The sequence below is a fragment of the Calidris pugnax genome, unplaced genomic scaffold, assembly GCF_001431845.1.
Source record: "Calidris pugnax isolate Ruff unplaced genomic scaffold, ASM143184v1 scaffold499, whole genome shotgun sequence".
Lineage (NCBI taxonomy): Eukaryota > Metazoa > Chordata > Aves > Charadriiformes > Scolopacidae > Calidris > Calidris pugnax.
The window spans coordinates 1,022,833-1,034,479 of NW_015092476.1; the positions used below are offsets into that span (position 1 = coordinate 1,022,833).

The 11,647-nt window shown below is 50.8% G+C and overlaps 1 protein-coding gene across 1 annotated transcript; it reads left to right on the forward strand.

Annotated features, from left to right (window-relative positions):
• Positions 1–4,366: 4,366 nt before the first annotated feature.
• GLRX (glutaredoxin) lies at positions 4,367–11,394 on the forward strand. The gene is made up of 3 exons (XM_014962566.1): positions 4,367–4,621; positions 8,349–8,463; positions 11,207–11,394. Exons 1-2 carry the CDS (start codon positions 4,424–4,426, stop codon positions 8,454–8,456), a joined length of 306 nt encoding a protein of 101 aa, XP_014818052.1. The 5' UTR covers positions 4,367–4,423; the 3' UTR covers positions 8,457–8,463; positions 11,207–11,394.
• The last annotated feature ends 253 nt before the right edge of the window (positions 11,395–11,647 follow it).

The following is an 11,647-nucleotide window of genomic DNA, read 5'->3' on the forward strand; positions in this document are numbered from 1 at the left end:
TTCTTCCCCAGGTGCAGGACCCTACACTTTTCCCTGTTGAACCTCATGAGGTTCTTCCTTGCCCAGCTCTCCAGCCTGTCCAAGTCTCACTGGATGGCAGCACAGCCCTCCGGGGTGTCAGCCACTCCTCCCAGTTTGGTATCATCAGCAAACTTGCTGAGGATGCACTCTGTCCCCTCGTCCAGGTCACTGATGAATATGTTGAACAGCACTGGACCAAGTATTGACCCCTGGGGGACACCACTGGTCACAGGCCTCCAGCTTGAACCTGCTCCATTAATCAATGCCCTTTGGGTCCTGTCACAGCCAGTTCTCAATCCACCTCACCGTCCCCTCATCCAGCCCACATTTCCTTAGTTTCCTAATGAGGATGTTATGGGAGACAGTGTCAAAAGCCTTGCTGAAGTCAAGGTAGATGACATCTACTGCCGTCCCTTCATCCATCCAACCAGTTATGGCATCATAGAAGGCTCTCAGATTGGTCAAGCATGATTTACCCTTGGTAAACCCGTGTTGCCCACTTCCAATAACCCCCCGCTCTTCAAGTTGTTTGGAGATGACATCTAGAATGAGTCAAGGGCCAGAGATTCACAAGGGGCAGCCTTAGCAGTAAAGACTGAAGACTGAAGAAAAGAAGGGATTCAGCAATTCTGTCTCCGTGTCTTCCACCACTAGGGTGCCCGTCCCATTCATCAGTGGGCCCACATTATCCCTAATCTTCCTTTTACTGTTTACATACCCCAAAAAACCCTTTTTGTTATTCTTAACTGTAGTGGCCAAGATGAGCTCAGCTTGAGCCTTGGCTGTTCTAGTTTTCCCCCTGCATATTGTCACCACTTCCTGGTATTTCTCCTTGCCTGCAAGGGCCAGAGATTCACAAGGGGCAGCCTTAGCAGTAAAGACTGAAGACTGAAGAAAAGAAGGGATTCAGCAATTCTGTCTCCGTGTCTTCCACCACTAGGGTGCCCGTCCCATTCATCAGTGGGCCCACATTATCCCTAATCTTCCTTTTACTGTTTACATACCCCAAAAAACCCTTTTTGTTATTCTTAACTGTAGTGGCCAAGATGAGCTCAGCTTGAGCCTTGGCTGTTCTAGTTTTCCCCCTGCATATTGTCACCACTTCCTGGTATTTCTCCTTGCCTGCCAGGCCCCTTTTCCAAAGATCATAAACCTTTTTGTTCCTGAGCTCCAGCCAAAGCTCTCTATTTAGCCAGGCTGGTCTTCTTCCCTTCCTGCTTGTTTTTTGGGACTTGGGTATGGCTCTTTCCTGCGCTTTTAAGAGTGCCTCCTTGAAGTACAACCAGCCTTCCTGGGCACCTTTGCCCTTCAGGACTGTCTCCCAAGGGATGCTTTCAACCATGCTCCTCAAGAGGCCAAAGTCTGCCCTTCGGAAGTCCAAGGTGGCAGTTTTGCTGGCCCCCCACCTTGCTTTGGTAAGACTGAAAATTGTATCATTTCGTGATCATTCTGCCCAAGATGACCTCCAACGGTTACATCCCCCACAAGACCTTCTGAGGTAACTATCAGCAGGTCCAGTAGGGCACTTTCCCTGGTCGGTTCCCTCATCAGCTGCATTAGCAAGTTGTCTTCCATGCACTCCAAGAATCTCCAGGACTGATGCCTCTCCAGCAGATACCTGTGAAGTTGAAGTCCCCTTCTGTCTCCGTGTCTTCCACCACTAGGGTGCCCGTCCCATTCATCAGTGGGCCCACATTATCCCTAATCTTCCTTTTACTGTTTACATACCCCAAAAAACCCTTTTTGTTATTCTTAACTGTAGTGGCCAAGATGAGCTCAGCTTGAGCCTTGGCTGTTCTAGTTTTCCCCCTGCATATTGTCACCACTTCCTGGTATTTCTCCTTGCCTGCCAGGCCCCTTTTCCAAAGATCATAAACCTTTTTGTTCCTGAGCTCCAGCCAAAGCTCTCTATTTAGCCAGGCTGGTCTTCTTCCCTTCCTGCTTGTTTTTGGGGACTTGGGTATGGCTCTTTCCTGCGCTTTTAAGAGTGCCTCCTTGAAGTACAACCAGCCTTCCTGGGCACCTTTGCCCTTCAGGACTGTCTCCCAAGGGATGCTTTCAACCATGCTCCTCAAGAGGCCAAAGTCTGCCCTTCGGAAGTCCAAGGTGGCAGTTTTGCTGGCCCCCCACCTTGCTTTGGTAAGACTGAAAATTGTATCATTTCGTGATCATTCTGCCCAAGATGACCTCCAACGGTTACATCCCCCACAAGACCTTCTGAGGTAACTATCAGCAGGTCCAGTAGGGCACTTTCCCTGGTCGGTTCCCTCATCAGCTGCATTAGCAAGTTGTCTTCCATGCACTCCAAGAATCTCCAGGACTGATGCCTCTCCAGCAGATACCTGTGAAGTTGAAGTCCCCCATGAGTACAAGGGAGAGCGATCGTGAGGCTCTGCCAGCTGCTTATAGAATATTTCATCAGCCTTTATATCCTGGTTTGGGGGTCTGTAACAAACTCCCACCACCATGTCTGCCTTATTGGTCTTCCCCTTGATTCTTATCCGTAGACACTCAACACTGTCATCATGCATAATGCTAAGTTCTAGGCATACAATAGTGCTCTTAACATAAAGGGCCACCCCACCACCTCTCTTTCCTTGCCTGTCCCTTCTGAAAAGTTGGTAGCCATCAATCACAGCACTCCATTTATGTGAGTTTGGAGAAGATGAGGCTGAGGGGAGAGGGAGACCTCATTGCCCATTACAGCTCCCTGAAAGGAGGGTGTAGAGAGGTGGGGGTTGGCCTCTTCTCCCAAGGGAATCATGACAGGAGCAGAGGATGCTCCTCAAGAGGCCAAAGTCTGCCCTTCGGAAGTCCAAGGTGGCAGTTTTGCTGGCCCCCCACCTTGCTTTGGTAAGACTGAAAATTGTATCATTTCGTGATCATTCTGCCCAAGATGACCTCCAACGGTTACATCCCCCACAAGACCTTCTGAGGTAACTATCAGCAGGTCCAGTAGGGCACTTTCCCTGGTCGGTTCCCTCATCAGCTGCATTAGCAAGTTGTCTTCCATGCACTCCAAGAATCTCCAGGACTGATGCCTCTCCAGCAGATACCTGTGAAGTTGAAGTCCCCCATGAGTACAAGGGAGAGCGATCGTGAGGCTCTGCCAGCTGCTTATAGAATATTTCATCAGCCTTTATATCCTGGTTTGGGGGTCTGTAACAAACTCCCACCACCATGTCTGCCTTATTGGTCTTCCCCTTGATTCTTATCCGTAGACACTCAACACTGTCATCATGCATAATGCTAAGTTCTAGGCATACAATAGTGCTCTTAACATAAAGGGCCACCCCACCACCTCTCTTTCCTTGCCTGTCCCTTCTGAAAAGTTGGTAGCCATCAATCACAGCACTCCATTTATGTGAGTTTGGAGAAGATGAGGCTGAGGGGAGAGGGAGACCTCATTGCCCATTACAGCTCCCTGAAAGGAGGGTGTAGAGAGGTGGGGGTTGGCCTCTTCTCCCAAGGGAATCATGACAGGAGCAGAGGAAATGGTCTGAAGTTGGGGCAGGGCAGGTTTAGATTAGATCTGAGGAAGAATGACTTTCCTGAGAGGGTGGTCAGGCCCTGGGACAGCCTGCCCAGGGAGGTGGTGGAGTCACCATCCCCGGAGGGCTTTAAGAAACATGTAAACGTGGCTCTTCAGGGCATGCTCTAGTGCCCAAGATTGTTGGGTTGTGTCTGTTTGCGGGTGGGTGTGGGGTGTGTGTGTGGGTTTGTGGTTGGTGTTGGCGTTCTTTTTCAACATAGGTCTGCTAAAGTAACATTTTTGGGCATTTTTTCCCCCCCAGTTCTGGAACTGATTCTTTGACCACTTTTGGTTGTTAGTTCCGGGGGTCTGGGGGGTAAAACACAGGCCCTTTAGGAATGGAAACAAGGCTGGCAAGCCCTTTAGGCACTTTAAATTGTAGGCCAAAAATCCCACCCATTATAGAACGCTTGCAGGGAGAAGTATGTTCCCACAGAACAATCTTTTTTCTGCTTGTGGGGTGGGAAGCTGGGAATTAAGTTCCTTGCAGGTCTCCTCATGTCGGCACTGTCCCCTCAAGGTGTTTTCAGCCTCCTGCAGTGGGTGAGGTGAGGGACAGGACGGGCATAACCAAACCTTGCCCCGCGGCCCAGGCACTGAAACAACACCTGGAAACTAACCCCCTTCCTGCTTTTATACTGTCACTTTGCTCGGGAATTCAGATATTTATAAAAAGCAGACAGAAAGTAAATGTGTTGCTGCTTTAAAGCACTCGGTCTGGAGATGGGGCTACATCCTCCTGGGGAGGAGTTTTCAGGGAGGAAGGCACCCTGTGGCTCATAAATAGCCGGGGCTGAGATTGTGGCTGTCCCATCCTCCTGAGGGCTCGACGGAGAAGGGCAGAGCTCCAGCTTCTCCGGGAAGAGCAGAATGGCTGAGAGGTACGTGATGAGCAGAATCAGGGATGACAGAGTGACTGTGTTCATTAAGAGGGGCTGCCCTTACAGCAGGAATGCCATGGAGATGCTCAAGGGATACAACTTCATTCCTGGGTCTCTGCAAGAGTTTGATATTACGGGGTTGGACGACGTCCAGGATTACTTCCAGCGTACCACAGGGCAAAGAACGGTGAGTTCTCGCTTCTGTAATTCAGAATTTGCTGATCCTTTTGTCCCAGCTGCCCCACAGCCTGGCTGGGCGAGGAGACTGAAGGGAGGTCTCTTTCCCCACCATGCTCTATGCCAGACCAAGGGGAGAAGCTGCCCCAATTTTCCATATTTAAAAATGCCTTGATTTTCCCAATAGCTCTGCCCATGCCACCACAGGGACCAGAGTTGCATCTTTCAAATGCCCTTTGCTGCAGAAACATGGAAAAAAGGCTGATTTAAGGCTCAGATCATGACTCCAGCAGCTAAAGAAGGGCTGGAGGAGAGGGGTACCTTCATCTTTTTAGGGCAGAGAGCCACAGCTCCTCCAAAGCTCTTCCTATGGGGTAGCACAGATTTGCAGAGGAGCAAGAACATAGAGCTGGGAGTTTGTCTGAAATTGGACATCTGTTTCTCCCTCTGGCTTTGAGCAGAAAGAACATTCTGAGGTCCACCCCTGCAGCTGGGCATCAAGCAGGCGCCGTGCTTACAAAGTTCAGCTGCTGTTTCTTTTGGAGCTTAAGTCAGTGTTCAGATCTGTCATGGGGAGCAGCGCTTCGTGCCTGAGTTTCAGGAAGTAATTTCCTCATAGGAGCTGTCACGCAGGGCAGAGAGTTCACCCCTCAGCCTTAGTGATACCTCTGAGTAATCAACACACCTGGTTTGGTTTTTTTTTTCCCCTACAATCCACCTTAATGATGACAAAGGCCAACAGCCTCCACGCAACCAGGGCAGGAGGGAAGTGCTGGGGACCCTCTGTCCCTGGGTTTTGGGGGGGTTTCTCCTGCACACATCCAGTCAGGGAAAACCCAGACCTGTAGCTCTGCTTTGGGGACAGTGGGGCTGCCAGCTGGCCTGGTGGAAAGTGTCCCTGCATCTGTCCCACCTGAGTGATGGCAAAGTTCTGGTGCTAACACTGCCTGCACCTCCTGTAAAGCCCTCGATCTCATAGTAAACCCTCTTTCCTGGCTTGTGTCTGGTCCTGCCTGCTCAATTTTAACCTTTTAGGGGTGGCAGAGGCGACCTTGTTTCTTGCTTGACTCCCTGTCCCCATCCTGACTTTGGGAATTGGGTGGTAGCACCTGGGCACGTCTGGATTTACCCACCCCTTGAAGGAGACAGCACAGGAGGGTCCATCATGGACCAGTTAATGAGGACAGTGCTGGAGCCCAGCCTCACACCCCGGCTGTGGTGGACAGTTTGTCTGGGGGATGTGGGCAAGACCATTAATGTCTTTGCTCTCTGGGGGCTGTCAGGCTGTTAATCTGTAGCCCTTGCCTGATGTTTCGCCTGGGCCCAGAAGGGCATGGTGGTCACAGAATAACAGGATGGTTTGGGTGGGAAGGAACCTTCAAAGGCCATCTATTTCCAACACCCCTGCCACGAGCAGGGACATCTTCCAGCGCACCAGGTTGCTCAGAGCCTGATCCAACCTGCCCTTGATGATCCCACTGACAGCCTGGGCTGCTCCCCATGTGTCACCCAGGCCCATGTGAGGTGTCTTGCTCAACTTCTTGGGAAGAGCATCCAACGCCCAACTATCCTGAAGCTCAGTTCTTGGTCTCCCAGATCATCCTGCCACCCTTTGTCTGCACCAATTGCCAACAAATACCCTTTATGTTTCTTCCCATGGCCCTGGCCCTCTGTAGTGCTGGACCTTTTAGGAAAGTGTTGTTAATCCATGTATGCCTTCCTTGACCCCGACCCACCACGCTGTTTCCCAGCTTTGCCATGCTGCCAGCTGCCGTGTACCGGTGACCATCCCCACGGACCTCAGGAAACCTCACAGCACCCACCAAACCACAGCAGAGCACTGAGCTGGGCTGGGATGCTGAAAGCAGATCCCAAAAGCAGAAGTGTTTTCCCAGTAGCCGGGGAATTTGGGAGGGAGGGAGGGAGAGAAGGAGAGGATGGCCAGCTTTGTCAGTGAAGCAACACACTGCATGTAGAAACTGATTTCCCAGCAGGAGGGGAGCTAATAAGATTAGCAGCAGGAGAAAGTGGAAGCAGATTTCCAGGCTGAAGAGGGATGGCGTGAGGTCTGCCAGAGAGAGGAGACAGTTAACGAAAGGAGAAGGTAATTTCCAGCAGCAGAGGGGTTGGGGAGAGGGACGGCTGGCATTCGGGGCGACAAAAGGGTGACGAGTGTCACTGGGGTCAGGGTGTCAGAAGAAGGTTTGTCTTGGCATCTGCTGGGATTTGGGGGATTTACAGTGATGGGAAAACTTTGAAGAAAGCTTGGAGGTGTTTGTTCTTCATCCCACACCACCAACTTGCTGAACAAAGCTGTCTCCTTTTCCCATGTGGGTGGGACAAGGGCTGGGGGAGAACGGATCAGAGGTGGCTCCTTTGGGACGTTCATCGATACGGGGATGCGAGGGGCTGGGAGGAGAACTGGCTGAGGGCAAAAAATCCAAGGTGAAGAGGGAAAGGGAAAGGGAAAGGGAAAGGGAAAGGGAAAGGGAAAGGGAGGGGACAAACTGCAACACACCTATGGGCTGGGGTGCACATCACATCACTGGGGGCCCCTCCTCAGTGTCAGAGTGTCCTCCTCCCAAAGTGAGACCTGCACAGGAGCAGGGGAGAGGGCTTTCCGAGATGCTGTCTGTGAACTATATGCTTTCCCCCTTCATATTTTATGCCTAATCTTTCCCATGTCTTTTGTCTTGAATCCTTCAGCTATTACCATCACCTCAATAATTTCAGTTCTGCCTGTATTTTCATTTCTTATCTTCCCTTGCTTTGCTGGGGTGCTCTTTCCCATCTCAACAACAATTTTCACTTCCCTCTGTGGAGAGCAGCACGTGTGCCTTATGGAAGGCTCACAGACTGATGTTCAGTGATTGTTCCTGGTATTTTGGGGGGTTTTTTTTTTGGGGGGGGGGGTTGTGTTTCTTTTAAAATCTGGCTCTGCACTGATTGCCACTCATCTTGCACCCGGGCAACCACTGTGAGACAGGAAAATAAAGGAACCAGCACGGGCAGGAAAACAGCAGTCGGTCGGGACTGTAAAGCAGAAGGAGGGCAAAAGGTCAGGAAAAGGGTACACGGAGAAGGGTTTGTCCCAGAAATGTAAGTTTTTGGTGCCAAGTGACTCTGACAGCAGTGGTGGCCGTCAGGGGGCCAGCAGCACATCCTGCTGGGCAACTTGACGTGCCTGGGAAGCACTAGGGAGGATGGTGGGACTCCTGGACACATGGCTGCCCAGGGCAGTGGTGGAGTCACCATCCCTAGAGGGATTTAAAAACCAGGCAGACGTGGTGCTGAGGGACATGGGTCAGTGGTGGGCTTGTCAGTGTTGGGTTGGTGGTTGGACTCCATGATCTGAAAGGTTCCTTCTGACCCAGAAGAATCAGAATCCTTCTGATTCTATGAGAACCTGCCATGTGTTCATGCATGGTCCATGCCACTCCAGGTCTCGGCTCTTGGAGCTGCTGGCTCACTGCTCTGGGATGATGTGTTTGGAGCATCCCCAGAGCTGCCCTGGAGTGTGGTTTTATCCTCCTGTAGCCACTATAAAATGCAGAGTGTCCCTTACCCCTTCTTTTCTACCAGAAAGCAGACTTTCAGAGAGAGGAGGGGGTGGGACAAGAGGAGGACTTAATAAACCACAGTCTCCTCAGCATGACCTCTGCTTCCCCAACAAATCCTCCCTGGTTCTTTGCCAGCAGCAGCCTGGCTCCACTCATCAGTCTGTGTTTTGTGCCCAGGTCCCACGCGTGTTCATCGGGAGACGCTGCATCGGGGGGTTTTCCGACCTGGAGAGGCTGAGGCAGAACCTCCCCACGATGCTGCGGCAGATCGGCGCCCTGAAGTAGCCACAGGGTAAGTGCTGGGGGGGCTCTCTGGACAGCAGAAATGCTTTTTTCAGTGGTATGGACAAATCTGAATATTTGTAATACTGAAGCATGACTTGGTGGAGCTGTGCTTTGTGCCCTGACATGGCAGCAGCATGAATTAATTTCTGGGATTCCCTGTTGCAGTATATACACTGTGAATTTCTTCCCCACATACTTGAAAGAAGTGTCACCAAAATCTCTGAAAACACAGCTTCCAGCTGCTAGACTTTGCCTAGGACCTAGACAAAGTGGTTCAGCTTGTAGATCTTTCATTCCTTTTGTTTTTTCCCTAATCAGAAGACAGAGCCTGTTTCTCTAAAACAAAGTTTCAGCCTGACTGCTGACAGAAGATGGGCTTTTATTATATTGCAATCAGCTTTAAAACATGTCTGAGCACTCTGTGAGGGACCCACTGTACTTTTCTGTGGGTGGGGTGTGTGGTGACCCTCAGCAGGACTTTCTGAGGTGCTTGCACGCAGGAATGGAGAACTGCTGTATCAGGAGACCAGCCAGAATATATGCAGAGGGATGAAGTTTGTGGAGGACCCACATGTGTGCGTGCAGTGCCTTCTGCATGGGCAAACAGCCCACAGAAGATCAGCAGAGCAGGGAAGAGCTCTTCAGCGTTGAGGCAAAGGTAGTTTAGGGCCTTGGCTTTGCAAGTGCAGCTGAGAGGGCTTCTGGGACGAATTGCTGACAAACAAGAGGAGAATCATGGAATTGGTCAGGTCAGAGGAGACCTCTGGAGGTGCCTCGTCCAACCCCTTGATCCCAGCAGGGTCAGCTGTGGGATCAGACCAGGTTGCTCAGGGCTTTACCCAGTCAGGTCTTGGCAAACCTTCAAGGACAGAGTCCGCACAAGCTCCTGGGAGTGTTTCACTCTCCAAATGGGCAAAACTTCTTTCTTTAGACATTGCCCACCTCCTGCCCTCCTGCCACGCACCACCATGCAGGACCACTGCCCATGAGGGCAGCCCAGGGTGCTGGTGGCCCTCCTTGCTTCCAGGACATTGCTGGTGGCTGGTGTTCACCTCTCTGGCTGTCGAGACCCCCTCCTGGCCACCTTTTGCAGAGCTGTTCTCCAGCCTGTGTCACCCAACAAGGATGCTCCTGCCTGGAAAAACTCACCTCCTGTTGAAGGTTCCTGCCCATCATACCTAGGTCCTGGGCAGCATTTCCAAATTCCTCCTGTGCAGCCTGTCCCTGTTCTCCTCTCCTAGATGCTGCCCTTTTGCCATAGAGCCTACTGTTGCATCCCTCCCTCATCCATGATGCTCTCCTGCTTGTTTTCTGCAGTGCCATGTTTTAGACAGGCAGTTTTTGGAGGAGGAGGAGAAGGTTAGAGGACAGGACGGAGCACCCTGGGTCCCGGTAGCAGATGGCAAGGCCCAGAGAAAGTGGAGCAATAACCTAAATGAGCAGAGCAGGAGCAATAGAAGACACTGAGCAGGGGGAGGCAGATGTTGCAATGGACCATCTCTGGTCCCCAGTGCAGGGAATGGAAACAAGGAGAGAGTCGTGTGTTTTAGGAAGCCTCAAATACCTGGCTTTTTGCAGAAAAGGAGGAAAGAGGCGTTAGGTCAGCCAGACCCGCAGAATTAATGCAGAGGGTCCTGCCAGGCAAGTGTTTTGGGGACACTCAGACATCAGTGATGTGTGTCATCACCACGTTTCATAGAATCATAGAATGTGTTGGGTTGGAAGGGACCTTTAAAGGTCATCTAGTCCAACCCCCCTGCAGTAAACAGGGGCATCCTGTGTGGGGCATGAGTGGGAATGGGCTGTGAGTAGGCTTTTAGGGACATTGCTAAGGGAAAAAGCCCCACTTTAAGAGTGACAGCCCAGACACATGTAAATGTGTGGGCTGTGTTCACCCCAGTGACAGAAAAGGACAAGAGGAAATGGCCTCAAGTTGCACCAGGGGAGGTTCAGATTGGATATTAGGATTTTTTTTTACATGGAAAGGGTTTTTAAACCTTGGAATGAGCTGCCCAGGGAGCTGGTTGAGGCACCATCCCTGGAGGGATCCAAAAGACGGGTTGGCACAGTGCTTAGAGACATGGTCTAGTGATGGGTTTTATCAGAGTTAGGTTGACAGTTGGACTAGACAATCTAAAAGGTCCCTTCCAACCTGGACAATTCTGATTCCGAAAGAACATCTGGCTCCTCCTTAAAACCACACAGGGAAAGACCAACACAGACCGGGGCTGGTTGCTCTCACTCATCAAGCGTCCCTCCAACACCCCGTTGAGGCACGTAGAATCATTTTTTTTGAACTTCTATTCTGCTCCTTCAGAAGCCAGGCTGCAGCCCACTGTGCAAACAGACAGGGGTGTGTTCGTGGGCGTGTGATTGTGCACAGCTGAGCTCCTGTGCGCGGCGCACAGAAAGAGGCTTGGAACCATGACAGCAGCTTGAGTCAAACATGCAGGTGCTCACGCGGCTGATGACTTGGCTTGTTTTCCTTGCCAAATTACACTTATTAGCTCAGTAAGGCGATTTTAGCAAAATCACCTGGCTGGACTTACAATATGTGTGATATACATAACACGCGTGTACATGCACAGAAGCTGTGCACATGTATGCAGACACACACGGGTATCTGTGTAGAGGTGAAATATATAAGTATGTAAAACCACTATGTAAAAAGTCTCCAAAGACTGTTCTATAATGGTGTTTTATTAATCAATGTGACCTCTCCCCATTATGCCTCCTCTTTCTGCTTTCAGGAGAAGGATGACCACGAGCCATGAAAGTCTCCTTTGACGCTCTTGGAAGTTCGAGGAAGTTCTTCCTTGCCACTTCCTTCTGAGGGATCAAAAGTGCCTTTCCTTTCCCTGATTGGTGCTTCAGTACGTTAACATCTCTCCATCCTTTCTGTAGCTCCAGAAAGAGGTCCAGAACATGACCCAATAAAATGCACTTGCTCTAAGTGGCCGCATTCGCTGTTGTGGTTCTTCCACAGACCCGTTCATGCATTCACCCTAAATGCCTCTTTTCTCTCTACAAACTTGTTCCTACCTGTCTCTCCCAAATGACCTTCTGGAAGTTCTCAATATTTTCTGTGTCCTGTGAAAAAATGTCATTGCAACGATCTGAGCTGAAGGTTGGCACAGATGTTATAATGTGTGTTTCCTGCAACACAGTCTTGAAAATAACCACTGCAACCC

Coding starts and splice junctions, on each gene's coding strand:
- GLRX (XM_014962566.1), top strand. CDS start 4,424: ATGGCTGAGAGGTACGTGATGAGCAGAATCAGGGATGACAGAGTGACT. Junction 4,622..8,348: donor GTACCACAGGGCAAAGAACG/GTGAGTTCTCGC, acceptor TTTTGTGCCCAG/GTCCCACGCGTGTTCATCGG.